Genomic DNA, 19,769 nt, shown 5'->3' with positions numbered 1-19,769 from the left:
TGTGTATGTACATGCATGTGTATTTACAAACACCTTTCCACATTTGTCTGTCGTGTGTGTCTGTGTCCATATACATTTACAAACACTTTTACACATTTGATGTGTGTGCGTGTGTGCACTTGTGTTTGTATCTTCACACTATGAATCCGTGTGTCTACATACCTGCCAGGCTGTGCTGAATTGACTGGGCCTGGTCAGCATGAGGAAGCAGCCAGGGGAAGATTGAGGCAGCCAGATGCGGTGGCCCTCGGCTACCGAGGATATCATTACCCTGGGTGTGTAGCCGGCCAAAACAGGAGCCCCCAAGCGGAGTTTCATCAAGGTGGACCCCTGTCTGTGGTGAGGGGGAGGATACCAGTTAACCTGTTGTCCTGCAGTGAGGAGCGGTATTAAGCAGCAGGTGGAAAGAGAAAGCATCCCGTGACTGGAATGAGGTGGAAACAAGAAAGTGTGCAGATACTTGCAGGGTAGCAGTCAGACACACTCAAACTGTGGAAGATTGTCTCTTTTGAATTCCCTGCTTCTTTTGCAACTCAACAGGGAACCCTGTAGTCACTCTGTGTGTGTTTGCCTGTACATTTTACATAAAGTTTTATATTATCTTTTCTAACCCATGAGTCCTATTTTCCAGTATCATTTACCACAATGTAGCTTTTGCTTTGCTTTGAGCCCACGCAGAAATGTATCTGAAAATTTCCATTCAAAGGAAATTGCCGGGATATTTTTGGTGCGTGACTGTGACAGAACAACTTGATGCATGGCCACTGGCAACGACATCAGCAGTATCTTCATACGGGAATTGGACCGTCTCCCCTTAGTGAGGTAACCCATAGGCCATGAATCATGCTGCCTTGCTCCATAGTCCTGTGGTCCCGGGGGTTGACAGTTTGACCGCTCCTCAATGTGGTCTCTCTCCTCTACTCACGCTCCTCCCATCCCCGTCACCACACATTCCAACCACCGGACTGGTCACATAAGGTCAAGAAAATAGAATGGAGCCGAATAGATTAGAAGTTGTGTGTACTGTATGTACCCAGTGTTGGTTAGCGGGACCCCACTTGTTCTGCATTTGCAGATTAATGACCAGAGTTTGTAGAAGGGAAGAATGACTGATAGATGACCAAAAAAAAAAAACACAACATCTGAGAGAAACATAGCTTTACAAACAAGCATGGAGGCAGAGACAAAGGCACTGGAAAGAAGGGTATCCCTGTGCGTTTCTGTTTGCAGCTTGTCTGTTTTGGCAGCTCAGACATGCAGCTAGTCTGGCAGTCTGCCTGTCTGGTCCTCTCGGGTCTCTCCTCCAAACTGGTGGGTCACTGGTGTTTGGATCACTACAGTTGGCTGTTAACCACCAACTTGGACTGAGCCTCACCGCCATGTGTTTGATTCGGCTTAGTCATTTATTATGTACACACTATGAAAATTAAAGTCATATATCAAAAAAAGTTTACTTGGAAGTGAAAAAGAAAAGAGAATACAAAGACAGGGTGAGAGAGTGAGGTACTGGGGAGGCTGAAATAATATAGTAAAATAAGGGCAGAAGTTATTGTAATAATAATGATAAAAATAATAAAATCACTGAAGTGTTTCACCAATTAGAATCATATTTGTTGCTTTTAAAGCGCACCAGTGAGTTCATCAAAAGCTTAGGGAAGAGATAAATGGACAGTTCATCCAGTGCAGGAGAGGCCCTTGAGCAAGTGGTTTTGACAGTGCCCCAGGCCATACTCCAGCTGAGTTAAACACACCCCGACGTGTGTGCTTGTGTGACTCTGTGTGTGTGAGAGAGAGGCATGACACGTCTAAGGGTGTGATGTAGTCACTTCCTCCCACTGGACTGAGCGACTGTTGTCTGCTTGACCCTGCGCCAGTTAACCCCTCGCCACCCCTGGCACTGCGGGTGAGGGCCCCGGGTGTGTGTGCTTGAGAGGGAGAGAAAGACAGATTGTATTTGTGTGTATAGCGTGTGTTGGCAGACTGCAGGTGTCTGGTCGCGGTGTCAGGGTGTTAAGAGGTCTTCAGAGAGGCCCCCCGACTCTGAGCATCTGTTTCGGAGGGAGGGGAGCAGCAGAAAAGAGGAGGAGAGGTTGGGCGAGGGTTACCAACACAAACCCTGAGGGGTGTGGGGGGTCGTAGGGGAGCAGTCGCTGACAAGCAGGTGCCTATGTTGACAGTAACCCTTCATACTTGAACCCCAAACACACACACACCGCACACACTTACAATAAATCCTGGAGAGTCGAGTGTAATTGCAGAGCCTGATTGGAGGGAATGCAGAGGGAATCCCCTTTTACACACACACACACACACACACACCACTGGCTCTGTTTGCTTGGGGTCAAAGGTGAGAGAAAGAGGAGAGCACACAGAACTCTGACTTTTCCTGCTTGACTGTGTGTGTCTGTGTGTGTGTGTGTGTGTGTGTGTGTGTGTGTGTGTGTGTGTGCGGCTTATTTGCGTGCATGATGAGTGCAGTATCTCCACACATGGGGACCACGTGAACTCATGCTTCAGCTACAACACGGAAATGGGCACGGGCTTGTTTCCTGTGATATTTCTTTCCCCAAGACGATGTATACTAATACACATAAGCAACAGTAATGGAAATTCTGCAGCAGTTTTGCTTCACATTTTTAACGTGTGTGTTTGTGTGTGTGTGTGTGTTTGTAAATGAAACCCATTTGGACCAAATGTTTGTTAGTCAGGTGTACCAGTCCATGTCTGGGAATGATTACTTTGGTAAGCAGGGGGGGAGGCGGCACACAGCAGGAGGTCGAGGAAAATTGGAACAGCTGTTGATTAACATGAGTGCTTTCTCTCTTTTCGTTTTTTTTTTTACTCTCTTTCAGTAGAGGAGGAAGAGGAAGATGAGGAGATGATGGAGGCGAAGCCAGGCCCCGAGTCAGAGCAGCAGGATGAAGACGACAACAGGGAAAACAAAGATGGTAAATGAATGGCTGATGGAAATGTAAAAACTGTAATGGTCAACTTCTGTCAACCACCTCATTGATAATGTCCAAGTTTTCTCAAATTCAGTAATATTTCCTCCATATAAATTATCCTGATATACGAGGCAGTTCATGCCCCGGTCACTACAGGCATCCTCCTCTTCATCCTTCAGTCCTCTCATTCCCTCGACTTCTCACACTTGGCTGTCACGAAACACGGCGACTCGTGTGTGACATCCTCTGCCGGTCAGTGGGTGTATCAGATGGGAGGGTGGGGGTAGGTTACACTGGGGGTTAAGGCGGGTCTAGCATATCAGCTCCATGGCATGTGAGGGTCAGTACTGATTAAAAACCTGTCACTTGACCCCTCGACCACACTTCAAAGTGGAGAGGAATAGAGAAGTAAGTATGTGTGTGTATGTGTGTGTGCGTATGTGTGTGCGTATGTGTGTGCGTGCATGCGTGTGTGTGCGTACGTGTTTGTGTGTGTATGAGGAGGGTTCACATAGTAAATAATAGGGAAAAGACAAACAGCTCTCGGGTGAATTAAAACACAGCATGTGATGGACTCACAGATGGACAGACATATTCATATTCAACCACACAAACAAATCCGTGACTGTACTTTAGTCTGAGCCAAACACACACAGAGAGATGTATACACACACGCACTCATAAACACACAGTCATCCGTCTCCGCTCCATCCTGGCCTATTAGAAGGTCTGGCCTTTGATCTCTGCCACTCGATTCACTGGGTCTTTTCTGACAACTCGTAAGAAATACAAAGGGATGGGGGGGGATCAAAGTCAAGAGGCAGGGTAAAGGTCGATATATGTGTGTCTGTGCATGTTTGTGTGTGTAAAATCGCATGTGTGCTTGGGGACAGTGACTTCAAAAACCGGACGCCGTGCTGTGCAGCCATTACGTTCAAAGGGAGGCGGGTCGCTCAGAGGGCTTTGTTTTTCTCTTGTTTATGAAGTTCTTACTGTAGGGTTTTATTAGAAAAGATGCATTAGGAACTGTTTGTAGTTTATTATGTCCTGGATGTGATTCTGGTTTTGATAGAGATGAAGTGAATGTTAATCTGACATCGGAAGCACATCATGTACAGTACTCTTATTGCTTTTTGTAGTAGTAGTAGACATGACAGTACTACGTGTGTGTGTGTGTGTGTGTGTGTGTGTGTGTGTGGGAGTTTTCAGTAGGATATCCGTCCTATTATAGTCAGGAGTTGAATGTAACAGAGTCCAGAGTCACAGGCACATTTATTAGACTTTAAATGCATTGGTAAATTTTAGCAAATGCCTAAAAACGATGGATGTCCTGTAATGTCACAAATTGGGAAATTTAAGAAGCCGGGAAGATTACTAATTTTTAAAAATCTCAAACTTTCATATTTTACCAAATGAGATTTTTTATATACGTGACAGACAGGCCTACAGGTTCTTCCAGGATACATGTGCTTGGCAAAAACAGCGAAATGGTAAATATGGTACCTATTTTGAATATTTAAAAGGTACTGTGGTACTGACACGTGATGATATACTGAAATAACCCAAGTTGAGCTGAAACTGATAAATTGATAAATTAGCTGATCAGCATAAAATTTATCGATTGCTATTTTGGTGATTAATTAATCCTTTAAGTTGCCAGAAGCCAAACTAGCAACAAATTGCAGGGATTTTTATTTTCTTTCTTTGTCTTACTTTGGTAATAAATTTAATGTCTTTGGGTTCTTGTAAAACATCACCTTGGGCTTTTAGAAAGAGACCCTATGATCTAACATTTAGTCGTTTAGTTGAGATAATTATTGGCAAATTAATCAATTAACTGCAGCCCTAAATTCAAGTTAGTGCACTGGGAACAATATGAGCACGAGTCTCCCTCACATGCTCCTGTGTTTTTATTTATGTTCCCTCCAACAGGCACGTTTCCGGTGCTTAGGGAGCTGACAGAAGAGGAGAGGCAGCAGATCCTTCACTCCTCTGAGTTTCAGAGTTTCTTTGACTGCAGCATCCGAGTGATGGAGAGAGCTCTGGCTGAAGACAGCGACATCTTCTTCGACTACAGCGGCCGGGACCTGGAAGACAAAGAGGGGTGAGCAGGGAGGAGGGAGGATGTGTTTGGATGCACATGTGAGTGTTTACTTGCATGCCTCGAACTAGGAAATGTGCGAAGATTGACTCATGCCCACTGTTTCACTCCAGGGGCCTGGGAGGCTCCTTTGTTCTTCAGAATATATGTCTTCCCGCTGATGTCATACTCTCAGTGGGTTAAATACTCCTGTGAACTGAAAACCATCACAACCTTAAGAACATTGTCTTGCCATCTGATGGGTTGGCTCTGAACAGAGGTTATCCAAGTGGTGATTGAAGTTGTAAGAGTCATAAGTGCAAAGCTGTTTTGGGATACAGTTCTGCTGTGACAGATGAATGCTGTTTTTACTGACTCACTTCAACTTTGACCGCTGTAGCCACAGAGGAGCATCAAGCCTGTGGTCAAATAGAGATTATGTCTAAAACAGGCCATGGCCAACTGCTTAACTTCAGTCCCATTCTTTTTCCATTGGCTTGCTTTTTCTGAGAATGTAGCAACGTAACCCTCATTTCATTACCATTACTAATTCTACATAGTACGGCACACAAAGTAGGTGTCATTGACACTGTGTAGAGAATTTGTTGTGTTTAACACTAAAACTGTTGACAAGTAGGGCTCAGACATAAACAAAAACTATGATGGTCTTACTACTACTGTGGCCACTGACATGCTTGTTTTTCACTATTTAAGTTAACGTATGTGTGAGTCCCCTTTACTGATCCAAATCCATGTTTTCCGGTGTCTGAAGTTACTTACTGACTCAGCATGCCCGAACATGCTATTTCTCATGTTTGTTAAAAGAAAGACATTTTTAAAGGGGTAGTTCAGCGATTTAATAATCCACGTTTATAAAATTGGGAGAATCGCAAGAGACAGATAAAGAACGGTCAAAGTCGGAGCAGCAGAGTTCAAGATATCCTGAGTTTTAATCTCAGTCTTTCATTAAACCCGATGACCTGATGACCAGGGTTATTTTTTATTAATTAATTATTTTTTTTATTTTTTTATCAAACTTAAGAAACCTACTTCAGAACCAAAGGCAACAATATACAACTGTTTTGAAGTGAAGGAGTGCAACTTTAAACTGAATTTCTTGTATCATTCATTCACCCTTACAGAATGAAGCCATTTTTTTCTCAGCAGGTACCTTTTTACTTTTACTGACTGGAACAAAACTGATGTCTTCAGGTCTGATGAAGAAGTAATCTTTGACCCTTATCTCTACTGTCTGTCTGCAGAGACTTGGGTAGCGGCTCCAGTCTCTCTTTCAGTAGACTCTTCTATGATGAACACTGGTCGAAACATCGTGTTATCACCTGTCTTGACTGGTCTCCTCAGGTGAGGCCACGTTTTGTGTGTTACTTTGATTTCAAAGCTGTAACTCATCCCCACATTGTAAAGTTATTTCTCAAGAAATACCAGCAGCAGTTAAGCAGGTTTTAAACCTCTGAACGTACTTACTGTTTCTTAGTGTTTGAAGAGAATGGGAGTAGATCATCAAGTTCCACATGGTTGATTTAAGGTGTCTCTGTTTTTTATTAACATCCCTCTCTCTTTTCTTTCTCTCTCAGTACCCTGAGTTGCTGGTCGCCTCCTATAACAATAATGAAGATGCTCCTCATGAACCGGATGGTGTTGCCCTGGTGTGGAACATTAAGTTTAAGAAGGCCACACCTGAATACATCTTTCACTGTCAGGTACTTAAACGTTTCAAATTTCACATATATATCCATGTATACCATAGGAGTTATGATGGCAGGTTACAGTAGGGAATAAGTTAGGTTTGCCATTTCTTTTTTTCCCTGTAGATGTGGTGGATTGCATCTATCTAACGGCCACAGAGCTAAATGGTAAAAAAAAAAAAAAAAAAAAGCAAAACATCTTCCTCTCTCCTCAGGATTTCAAACTTATACCATATCTGGCAACCCAACATTCAATGCATCCAGTAATCTACAGCTTTTCCCCCTGTGCTGTAATGGCAGCACCTTTGTGAGTGAAAAATTATGCGTGAAGCAAAGGGAAATGAAAGGTGGCTCGACATGCACTCATTTGACCTTGTAGATTAGATTATCCCTGAACACTGCCACTGGAGGCCAGTTTCAATGGAAGAAACTCAGGCCTTGGTGGGAAAGAAACTCACTGACGAGTGTGATGTTAATGGTAAATGACACTGGGAAAATGGCAGGAGGAGGGAGGGAGGAAGGGAGGAGAGGAGGGATAGAAGGATTGGGTGTGAGGGCTTCACGGTTCCCAGGAGACAGGCGAGGCCATATAGAGACGTCTTGGTAGTAAAATGATGTGGCCTACCACTTCCTAATCCGAGGCTGCCACATGTGTGTGTTAGCCCACCCACATTGCCGCTGCATCTAATGTCAGCAGTGCTGTTTCCCAATAATTGACAGGTCTACGTCGTACAAATCACTGTAAACATGGAAATACACCTGTAATAGTATTAATGTCACAAACAATCAGCTCACTGTCTTAGAAATGATGTTAGAAATGCACCAATATACTCTCACACTCAAGCTTTATCCAGTCAGAGGAAATAGATTTTCTCTCTCTTTCTCAAACAGACACAGAACCACATATTCCTGCAGACCGCATGCTGCTTGCAAATATTTCGATGTGAAGCTTACCATATACGTCTAGCTCCATAATGGATTTTTAAAGCGCTTCATTCTTTCACTGCACCATAATTTATGCTGCTGCTGAAATCCATGTGGTCTTAGGTATGGATTACAGCTATGCATCTTGTAGCTGTAGGATTCAGTAGTTTTTCCATGTGGGTCTTTGACGGAATATGTACAGTACATCTGACTTTATTAACAGTGCGGTTTCTGAGCACGCTGATCTGTGAATTGTCAGTGTTAAACACAAGACGTTTGGGGAACAAGAATATTTGTGTAAGCAGCTGATAAAATGCTTAGTGTATCAAAAGGGGGCAATCAGCTGCGAATGCGTATGACAGAGGTGAAGTGTATTCAAGTTTAAGTGGAAATACAATGACAAGAACATAATGGCACATGTTTGCCCTGAAATGTTGGGAAATTTCAATTTATAACAGAATGAAGCATCGTCACTGTAGTTTGTTTTGATTTTCTGACACATACAAACCACTTCTACAAACACAGTCGATTTGTTTTCAGTGTTTACTGGAAGGATGTGCATTAGATGAAGTGATATCAGATGGAGAAAAGAAAGAAGAAAGACTGAAGGAAAACACAAAGTCTCCAGTGCCTCCCTTTCCCAAGCCCCCCCCCAATGTTAGTCAGCGAGTTAATGTGGCCTGGGGCTCTGCCATGGTCTTTTCATGAGGGGAGAAAGTCAATGACAAGAAAACAGAAACATAAAACAAAAGAAAGGCAGAGTGGGCAGCAAATGAGCAGGGATAAACAGTGGAGGATAGAACGAAGATAAATTAATTAAATGTGAAAAGAGAAAGAAAAAGGAGGTTGGATTGGATTTGGACCTAAGGAGGAGAAGAATATGTAGATTGCATTACTTTATTACTCTCTTTCTGTCTGCGGGGCCTTTTGCAAACACAATTGCGACTCTGTAGTTAGCCGTGGATCAGATGGCTTTTAATGTGCAAGCATGCTCTGCCGTTTAACCCCCCAAAACCACAGGGCTGTGTGCCTCTTCCCCTCTCTTCCTCTACTTTCTCATATTTTGCTTTTCACCTTCCATCTCCCATGCTCAGCCACCTATTTACGCGGTGCGTGCATACACACGTATGTATGGGTTGGGTTGGCTGGCCCCAGTAGATGGTTTTGTAGCCTCTCAGACATTTTTTGTTTTTCCAGACTTGCCGGCTGAAGCAGCTTTCATCTGGTGGATGGATAGGTAGATGGCTGACTACTGTATGTGTGTATGCATGTGTTTGTGTGTGTGTGTGTGCATTGCACACATGTGTAAAGACTGTGGCGTGTGTGTTTGGGAGAGAGTACAGATACAAAAGAATGACAGTGCTGGGCCAGTATTGGAGGGTTGGGGTTTGTGGTTGAGGTCTGGTTCAGCGGGGGCTTTATCGTATAAGGCTATGGCTTATAGAAGGCTTCATGTTACAGATGAGGTTTTGGTGAGGTCAAGCTTCTATATTTCTTGTCTGGCTGTATGCAGTTTGGTAAACGGGCTTAGCAATGCAAAAATTCCTGTCCTTTTTCCTCAGAATTTAAAGTTATATGAAATAGAAAAATGCAGATTATCCACTGTTATAAAGATCTTGTTGATTTTCATTGGATATACAATGATTCCTAAAAGAACAATTAGCTGTTTTTTACTTTGCAGAACCATTGTTAGGGTTTATGTTCTTGACGTGCTGGAGTCGTGGAAAATAAATCATTTCAAAGCTGGCGTTGGTTTGGTTTTGGGAGGAGTTTCAGTGACATTTTGGGCAAAAGCAATCTCGTGATCTTGCCTAAATATTTTTGGCAGTATGCAGTGGTGTTGTAATATTGCATTCTAATGCAATAGTTCAGGAGACAACATTTGACAAATCTTGTTCCCATGTGGAATAAACAGATGGCACTGAAATCTCATGGTTATGCTTTCATTTTCCCATCTCCTGTTTTGCTGTTGCCTTTCTGCTCTTTTTACCTCTTTTTTTAGAATTGTCTATCAGAACCATTCACAGGACTCTAAATGCAGAATGATATGACTAGATTATTGTGTATGGCACAGAATATAAAGTGTTCTTTAAATGGTATTTAGCAGTGGGAATATCAAACCTGTTGTATTGATCCAGTTTTACATTTAAACAGTCACATAGTTTTTGTAATTGATTCCCCTCTTCTATTTATTTGTTTCAGTTATAACAGATCTTTTTTGTGACATTTTATTATTTTGTTCTGGTTTATGCCATGAAATGTAATGCACAAATGCAATGTTATTGTTCTCTTACTCATAATGGCGAACTGTATCTGAAATTAAACAGTATCTCAGTGTACTCCCATTGTACTGGCAAACCTTTTACAGCCCCCTTAAGGACCCGAGGCAGTTTTATGACCCCACTTCAGTTGCCATTGATCTGTAATATAGTGAAGGAAGTGTGTGATCCATCAGTGTGCGGGTTGGTTTGTACTTCAGGAAAGGGGCTGCTGGTGCTGTGGATTCTGGTACCAGTTGAGCGTGCCTCCCCTCATCACGGCCGTCCCAGCAGTTGAACCCATCATCGCCCCGTCCCAGTTGGGTCCAATCTTGTAACTTCACACCAGCCTCTCAAGTGGGCAAAGGCAGGCCACATTAAAGGGCCCGTTTGACTTAAAACCTCTGGTGAACCCCTGAAACCACATGCCTCCCTTTAACAACCCCCGCCGCTACTGTCATATCCCATTGGAGTCAGTCATATTTTTATTAATATCTCTCTGTTTCGTGTCGCTCCATAGGCCTTTGGCACTTTCAGAAAGGTTGAGCAAGAGAAGCAGAGCAGCCAGGGATGAGAGTGGTGGTGGTGGGGGGTGTTGTGAGGGGTCGGGAGGGTAAAGAGAGTTTGAAAGAGAGAACAATACAACAGCATTATTCAGAGGATTTATCTGGTTGGAACGCATGTGAAATTACACTGGAGGATGGAGCAGCATTGTGTTAGCAAGCAAGCTTAGCAGAGAAATCCTCTAAGTGCTCACTGAGCAGATGAGTTTAGACTGTGGGACTGGATTTGATTTGTGGCACATAGATGAAGCTTCTACTTGCAAAGATGAATTTTGCAGTGAACTGGATTATTTTGTACAACTTTGAATGTATTCATTGAAGCTGCTTTATGCATAAATTGACACATGTAGTGAAGGAAATGGGGACACACAAACTTAATTGTTTGAATATTAAATGCATTAACATGCTGCACCACAAGCACACAATTTCTCTCAGGCAGTCAGAGTTACAAGTATGTGTTAATCATTGTGTTGTTGTTGTTAGTATTTAGGTGTCATCCTAAGTCTGGGTATCAAATCTAAATATTTTTTAAGTAAAAACCAAAATGTGTTAAGTGTCAGCATTGAATTTCTTCTGCTTATGATCTAAATCAGGAAACTTTGCTAACTTTAGACTGTCATTTTGGAAAGGTTTAGTGTAATCAAGTGTAATTTGAGTATCTGTATCAGAAATGAATAGAAACAAATATAATAGAATAGAATAGCATAGAATAGAATAGAATAGAATAGAATAGAATAGAGTACTTGGTTGTTGAGTCGAACACCATGAATCCAACAATAAAGCCGCAAAGCAGCAAAAGTGAAAATATGAGCCAAGCAAACAAACAAGATATGGAAAATAAAGGGAGAGCAGCTCCAGAGGGGAGAGAGAAAGGCCTGTTTGTGTTCCCGGAGCCTCCTCCTCGTGCTTTCCCTCCGTCAAACCGTCATTCTTTGCTCGGTGAAATGGAGACTCGGCTTGGTATTTCTCTCTCCTCGCCAGAAACCACAGAGTGACAAAATCCGTGGGGTGTCATAAACGAGCAAAGCCAGGGGGAGAAAGGGAGGAGAAAGGTGGTTGCAGGGGTGGGGGCGTTTGAGAAGCGGGGATGCAAGAGAAGACAGTCGGATCCATCTGGTCCTGATAAGGCAGAGTGGAAAACACATGAGTGTGTTGAGCTGGGGTGGGGGGTGGGGGCATGGACCGTAGATCTACTTGGGACGATATACTTTCTATTGTGCCCTATCAGCCCCCCCGCCTCCTTCTTTTCTTCTCACCATAGCACCCTCGCTCCGTTTGTACCTTCCCAAGCCGACTTCAGCAACAGTTTGTTGCCTGAGGAAAAAACGAAAGAGAGGAGGAGGCAACAAAGGAGGGAGTGTTCCCCTCACTACAACTTTCTTTCTCTCTCTGTCATTCCTCCGAATCTCCCTAATCCCTCGTTGGGTGCCATCTTTCATCACTGCCTACCATGTGTGTATTATCCTCTACAGAACACTTCCCATTAATATAATAAGGGCTGCCAGAAGCACTTAGCCTTGTGAGCCTGTGTGAGATATGGTAGATGATACTTTGTGTGTGTGAGTTTCTCCCTCGTGCAAGCACACACACACATGCTCACACACACACACACACACACACACACACACACACACACAGACACACACACACACACAGAGTAGACCTTGCCCAAGGAAAGAAATGAAACCCACTGTTCTGACTGCGAGAGTGTCTCCATGTAAAACGGCCACAATTTATCTCAGGCCCAATATACAGAAGTGACTCTCGCTGCTGCTTTTTCTTCCAGGAGCTGTCACTCCCCACATCCTCTTCGTCTGGGCTGGCAGGAGATGACTTGGCAGGTGTCTGACCTGCGCTGCATGTGAGATTAGAACCATGCACAGAGCTGCTCGGCATTTGGAAATGAAATGTCAGGCTCAGTACTGAGTCAGCTCTGATATGGAGATGCAATCATAGCGGGAGCATTGCCGGCAAGAGAGTTGTTGAGGTGTTATTTAGACAGATGTGGTGCTTGTATGACTGGTATGTCCAGACTTATGAATCTGAAATGAAGAGGAGCTGCAGGGGAAGTGAAGAGTGTGGCTGCATCTGATTTAAAGGAAAAGTTCCACATTTGGGGAAATAAGCTCATTATTAAAGAGGCTATTATTGGAGCTTTTCTTACAGAGAGTTAGATGAGAAGATTGATACCACTCTCGTGTCTGTACGCCAAGTATGAAGCTACTGCCAACAACCAGCTAACTTAGCTTAGCTCAAAGGCTGGAAATGGGAAAACGATCTGGCCTGGCTTTGACTAATGAACCAGATCTGTTTACCATTATCTCCAAAGCTCATAAATGAACACATTATATCTCATTTTTAATATGTTCAAAAACCAAGCTGTAAAAATGACGATGCACCCTTTTTTTTGGAGGTTAACAGAGACCAGTAGCTTCCACTGGTTGCCTGTGAACCGTTCCTTGCCAAGAAATAGTTCAGGCTATGTGTTTCCACTTTTTGTGCTAAGCTAAGTTAGCCAGCTATTGGCAGTAGCGTCATATTTCCCATACAGACATGGCATCAATGTAATCATCTAACTAGAAATAAGTGTCTAAACTTTTCCGTTAATTCAGAATAATAGTCTTTACACATACAATATTTTATACAGTCATGTTTACACACACTGAAATAAATTGCCTCTAATATATGCAACAACAGTATTTGGATCAATGATGGAAAAGGCTCATGAATGAATGAAATGTAGAAGAAAAGGCATAAACATAATCCAGCTCCCTATAATTCAGCTCTAAACTCGGTCGTTAACTTCATACATGACATCTAAATTGAGAATCCGTCAACCAATTCCCCTTGAGTTTAAATCATAAACGTCCTTATAGCACGGGACAAATTGATCTTATTTCAGCGCCTAATGACATACAGTGGATTTAAAAGGCATATAACTCCAAAACATATGTGCTGATGTGACGTTTGATTAGAAGCATTTAGGGGAAATGGCTTTTATTTTAAGTCCAAGTTGTGGCTGGCAGGCGCCTCAAAGTGCACTATTGGGACAAAGTCGGGCTAATTTTCAGTAGCTCTTTCACTAAGCCTGACAGTGCGGGGGAATGATGGCATAACGTGTGGTTTCTTAAAGAGGGGATTCAGAGTTTAGTCAAGATTTTTCCTCTTAAGATGGGGACACTGATAGGGCTTAGGAGTTAAACTAACATATGGAGCAAATAGAGGGGTCTCTTGATTTTGCTTCTCTTTTTCATTACTCATGTGGGGTAGAGATGTTTATTCAGGGTGATAACCGGTGGAAGAAAAACAAGAGAGAGTAGAGAGCAGGGATGTTTTCTATTTGTGTCTGTATATGCTTGGGGATTTGCGTGTTTATTTTATATTTTTTATGGTGTTAATAGTAAAAGTAGAATCTTTACTGGAAAGATCAAAGAGATGAAGGTTTCTGTAGTGAGTTTAAAGATAAGAGTATTAATATATTTTACGTAGCATACAGTCTATGTTGTACTCCAGATTGTTCCAATTTTGGCAAATATATTTAAAACTCAAATGAGAAGTGACACTTTTATAGCATTCTTATGGTTACTGGTTTGGGCAAATAGATAAGACCTAACAAAGTCAGCGATGAGGGAGTAAAGACGCAGTACTAGCATGGATAAAGACAAAGTAGTTAAAACTCAGATGTTAGATGTTTGTTTATAATTCCTTCTCTCTGCTTCTCATGTCTCCTTCACAGTCTCTACAAGGTTTAGAGTTTCTCTGCTTTCTGAGGACTGATGAATGGTTTTGGTGGTGGAGTGTACCTATTTAGTACTCGTGCGGATGTGTGTTTTTGTGAACAGGGATGACAGAGAGGGCAGGACTTGGGTTTATTAGCCCACTGATGGAGTCTGGGGACGCAGACCTCAGACAGCAGCCTGTCAGACAACCACAGAGGGTAAAGGTCATCCCAAAATTCAGGGCTGTTAAAAGTCATCAAGTTCAAGGCAGAGTCATCCACATGGATTTGAGTAGGAGTGCTTGGAGTAGCTGTCTTAGTGTCCCAAAACCTTCTTTCAATAATTTTTGGACTATTCTCTTTATTGATAGGTCAGGATAGTCGGCTTCTATGGCATCTTACACAGTTATACATGGCTTGAGCTTCACATATTCTTTTTAACGATTGCAGCTGCCTTTATTGTACATATGCCATAGAATAAACCTGGCAAGGTGAATTTCACGTGAAATAAATCAAACAGTTGTGGATAATCCAGGTCAGACCATCCACTCCTGTGTGCTAATACAGGCTAATAAACCAAAAACTTTGATCCCTTTTTATCTGATCGTGTAAATAAACTTTTCGGAGAGTGCCTCACTGCTGGCTGATGAGCAACTTTATTTTTACCACCGAAGTTCAGTTTATTTTGAGTGTTGACATCTGAAGCGACTCCCAAACCATTCGTCTGGAAGCCGTGACTCCTCAGAAGAAACCAAAAAAAAGAGAGTGAGAGAGTATGCAGTGTTTTCTTTGCCTCTGGTTTGTTTTCCAGTCTCCTTTCAAAATGAACTGGGTTTTGAGTTGGCTGCTTCACACATGGTGTGGTGGTGGGGATGGAGAGAGAGGGGGAGGGGGAGGGAGCAGGAGGGAAAGAAATGCAAAGAGAAATGAAAAGTAAGACAAATGTTAGACTATTGCAGATTTTTAGATTGACTCCGTCTGCATAAGATCTTCATATTGATCTTCTGTACACCAGGACAAATGTGAGTTATTAACAGTTATTTGAAATGATGATGCTACCTTAGCAAAGTTACTATATACCAGTAGTCCCCACAAATTGATCAGCCCTTTTACTTTTAGTGGTATAAACTTCAGTGCTCAGTTGTTGAGCAATATCTCTTCATTTTCATGAAGTAACTTTATTTATATAATTTATAAGAAATTGGGGCTAAAAAAGTTATGAGGGAATATTCTGAATAATGAGGTGTTAAATATATAAATTCATTGCAAGAGTTGACAGTGGTTTGACCTTTAAACTTTTCAAGGAACACTGTGTAACATCTAAGTTGCCTGTTAACAGAAGGCTGTAATGAGCCATAAAGGATAAATATGAAGTTAGAGCTTGGCTTTAGGAGATGGAGAACTGTTTTTGATAAAATTGAGACTAATGTTAAAATCTGTCATGTCCAGCCTCAGTCAAACAGGTGGTCTCCTGCAGCCCCGGGGGAGCATTAATCTAACAGTTGATCACCGTTATTGGATTTAGATTTGACAATGTCCAATGAATTCCCTCATAGGTTAAGGGGATTCATGTAAGCCATTATTGTTTCTGAGAGGGTTTGTTATAGTGGTTCTTCAGTCAATCAAACATTAATTTGTTACTGCTTTTATTGTGGCTCTGCGCCGGCAACAGCCCGGGCTGCAGGCATATTGATTTCGGGTTGTCTGTCAACATGTCCGTCACATTGTTGTGAATGCAATTTCTCAGTAACAGGTAATATCTTCAAATTTGGCACAAATGTTCACTTGGACTCAAGGATGAACTTATTTGATTTTGGTGGTCAAAGGTCAAAGGTCACTGTGACCTCAGAAAACATGTTTTTGGTCATAACTCACAAATTATGACAGTTTAACACAAATATCTAATAGGATAAAATGATAAAGTGATGACATTTTATATCCAAAAGGTCAAAGGTCAACTTCACTGTGACATCATAATGTTCTCCAAAAACACTTCTGGCCATTATTCAATGCTGTAACTCAAGAAGGGGAGATTGTAACCATATTTCAGCGGAGGCATACAACTGCAAGGCGGTGATTCTAATTAGTCTGAATTCTTAAATCATATTTATTTTAATTATATTAGTTCACTGTTTATTTAACAGCCGATGACAAGTAATGGTATCATAAAGTTTATAGAACATTTTAATATGTACTCTGTTATAAAAGTATTCAAATAAACAATCATACAACCATTGCCTTGTTAATCCATTAATTCATTTGGCAGGATTCTGATAATAAATGAAGAGACTGTCTCCAAAAACAGTCTCAGAGCTGTTGTTGCAACAACAAAATGGCAGACGCACCGTTTTCAGGAACATTAAATCTGTCAGTGTCAGTTCTTCCAACAAAATCTATGACTGTATCAGGCAACAATCCTTTTGCGAATTGCAAAATTGTGATTTGTGTCTCTGAGCTTCTTGTTGGATGCTCTCTTGGCTGTGTCGTGCCTATAAATTAACATAATTAACAACATGATTATGCTGCTTTGCTAGATGGATGGATGGGGAGGATAAATTTGTCAGTGCATAACATCACTTGCCCTCCTGTAGCACTACGTAGCTGAAACATTTTCTCATCACTCCTCAGCGCAGATGCTTCAGTGGCTCTGGGTCAGGCGAGGCTAGCTGTTGCACGCAGAAGCCCACATGGGACAAGCAGTGAAGAGGAACCAAAACTCAATAAACACGGCACTGGAGAGGGAGGTAGTTCAAGGGTGCGCTTGTCATGATGGAGGCTACAGTGAGCGCTCCAGTGGCTGCTGGGGTTTTGATGCTGTAATGTGAAACGGCTGGGGGAAAGAGGACCACAATTCCCCTCTTTGTCTGGTCTCCGCCCCAGCATCGCCCCTTTCCCCTCTACTCGGCGGACCCCCACCGTAGCCAGACTCATCATCTCCCTCTCCGTCTATCTGCCCGATGTCTGCCACCCATCATGATGCCTTGATCACTCTTTCTCACTCATGCTTCGTCTAGCATTACCGTTTTCTGTTCACATATTTCTTTGTTTTTGCTCTTTTCTTACCGTCTGCTGTTTTATCTAAGCATTTTATCTTTTCTCACCATCTTCCTCTTTTTGTCAGTCCATGATCATTTTTTTATTTTTTTTTTACTTGCCTCTAAAATAACCTCACACCAGAATAATATGCAGTAATTTTGCTCTCTCATCCTCTCCTCCTCTTTATCCTTCTCTCTCCGCAGTCCCCGGTGGTGTCTGTGGGCTTTGCCAGGTTTCATCCCAACCTGGTGGTGGGGGGCACTTACTCAGGGCAGATTGTACTGTGGGACAACCGCAGTCACCGTCGGACCCCTGTTCAGAGGACTCCCCTGTCTGCTGCTGCACACACTGTAAGGCTGACTCTCAGTATCACTATAACATACACATAACATCTAACATAACATGTTAGAGTTGCAGTACCCATCAGATATTTTTAGTGTGTAAGACACTCTGATGTAGGTGTAAGCAGACCTAAATGTTAATTCATGTATTTGTCAACAACTACATGTAACTTCGTCTGTGAAGCATCCATAACTGAAACCTAAAATGTTCTTATTTCTGTCTAAAAATCAGACAAGTGTCTAAGAGTTAATTTTTTAAGCCTACAATCATACAGTGTTTTTAGTGCTGAAACGATTAGCTAATTAGTGAATCTGCAGAGAATCAATCACAGTTTTGATCATCTGTTTAACATGCCTTTATCAGGCGCTCAAATACCAAAGGCTTGCTGTTTCTAGCTTCTCAAATTTGAAGAATGTCTTCTTTTCTTTATTTTATATCATACAAACAGTATTAGTCAGTATTTGGGTACTGGGAAACATTTTTTTTTATATTTTATAGACTAAATGATTCATTTACAGCAATTAAAATAATTGCTAGTTGCAGATCAATGTGATTTCAAATGCTAAAACAAGCTGACTTACATGAAAAAGCTTAAATTATTTGCATTAAAAAGGATATAATACAATGATTTAATAGTAACATTACAAAGGAGCATTAAAACTCCTGGCATTTGGCATTCATGACTAAATATGCAGCAATCAAAGTTCTAATTTCGAAAACAAAAAAACATCCATAGGTATATGTGGTTTTATGTATAAAGAATGAAGTTTTACGCTCAAAAACTCTGGTTATCTGTTTCATCAACACTGTGTGGGTGTAGTTTGAAACTGATAGAGACAATTTGTTTTTACTGTATCTGTTAATGTGGATGAAGGATAAGACATTTTCATGAGAATGGCTTGATGTATGTCCCCATGAAAGAAGAAGCTTTGAAACTCAATGTTCTCACAAAAGACAAACACACGAGTACACACACACAATCACACACTTGATGTGAGCAGTCATACTGTAGATATAACTGGAAGGACAGGTCAGCTCGGGCGATCCAGTGAACTCAATGACCCTCAGCAAATAACTGACCAGTATACACCAACAATATCTTGAGATTTGTGCTTGCTGTCTATAATCACAGCTACAGACGGCATGTAGACACACACATACACACACACACACACTGCTACATGCCATCCATGCTGTAGGTTTAAAGTGGCTGTGGACTCCAATAATGGGGCCGTCGCTCTTGTCCTCTCCAGTCAGTGAGTCCAGCCAGCGAGCACGGTGCTGATTGCTGAATGGATTCTTTGTTCGACCCAGTACACAAATCAATTACTTCCCAGTAATGACACAATGGTTACGTAGAGTCATTTAAAAGGACGACTGCACACTGGCATGTGAGGTGTCTGTTTGCCTGCTGCATATGTTGGTTCACAGAGTATCTAATGATGTCATGTGCTTAAGGGTAAAGTTACATCATCATGTTTAAAATCTATTTTTATTAATATTAGTTTATGAAATTATTGAGATATTTAGTTTCCCTGACAGCCAATTATCCCAATATTTATTATGCAAAGTTCCAAATGTCCAGAGAAGTTCTTGTGCTTCTAATCAATAAGACTAATCATCATGATTTATGATTGTGATCATGATATGCAGTGGAGTAACAAGCATTTCAGTAGGAACTGTGTCATTTCACAGAGGTGAGGTGAGTTATGAGATATTGAAAACGTGGTGTTATGCGTTGTGCAAGTGTGTATTCCCACCCAAATCCTTTTATGTGCCTGTTTGTCTGTATCGCTTTGTTTATGCTCACGTGTGTGTGTGTGTGTGTGTGTGTGTGTGTGTGTGTGTGTGTGTGTGTGTGTGCGCGTCTGTGTAGCACCCAGTGTACTGCGTGAACGTGGTTGGCACCCAGAATGCCAACAACCTGATCACTGTGTCTACAGACGGCAGGATGTGCTCCTGGAGTCTGGACATGCTCTCCCAGCCACAGGTACACAACACACTCTTCACTTATCACACAGTCAACACAACCTGCCGCAGCCTGTATCTTAAAAAACATTATTCACTATTTTATGACTCAATAACTGGTAAAATGTACCTGCGATTCCACATGTATTTTGATGGACGTGTAGAGGCATGTTTGTGTTTTTGAACTTGTGTTTATGGGCTCACATTAATGCTTGCCTGTATGTGCGTG

The 19,769-nt window shown here is 41.9% G+C and overlaps 1 protein-coding gene across 9 annotated transcripts in view; it reads left to right on the top strand.

The window, feature by feature from the left end:
- dync1i1 (dynein cytoplasmic 1 intermediate chain 1) overlaps positions 1-19,769 on the top strand; it is a 66,259-nt gene that overhangs the window by 19,757 nt on the left and 26,733 nt on the right. For 5 of the 9 annotated variants that reach the window (XM_022747550.1, XM_022747543.1, XM_022747547.1 and 2 more), the window contains 6 exons: positions 2,853-2,948; positions 4,878-5,049; positions 6,288-6,387; positions 6,621-6,746; positions 17,434-17,580; positions 19,449-19,562. In XM_022747550.1, the coding sequence (XP_022603271.1) occupies positions 2,853-2,948; positions 4,878-5,049; positions 6,288-6,387; positions 6,621-6,746; positions 17,434-17,580; positions 19,449-19,562 (755 nt within the window). The remainder of the gene's footprint in view (positions 1-2,852; positions 2,949-4,877; positions 5,050-6,287; positions 6,388-6,620; positions 6,747-17,433; positions 17,581-19,448; positions 19,563-19,769) is intronic. The other 4 variants (XM_022747552.1, XM_022747549.1, XM_022747544.1 and 1 more) reach the window with 1 other exon arrangement.

Source organism: Seriola dumerili, unplaced genomic scaffold (assembly GCF_002260705.1).
Source record: "Seriola dumerili isolate Sdu_G_001 unplaced genomic scaffold, Sdu_1.0 BDQW01000110.1, whole genome shotgun sequence".
Lineage (NCBI taxonomy): Eukaryota > Metazoa > Chordata > Actinopteri > Carangiformes > Carangidae > Seriola > Seriola dumerili.
Note: the sequence above shows the minus strand (reverse complement) of the source record. Positions and strands in the feature narration are given on the sequence as shown.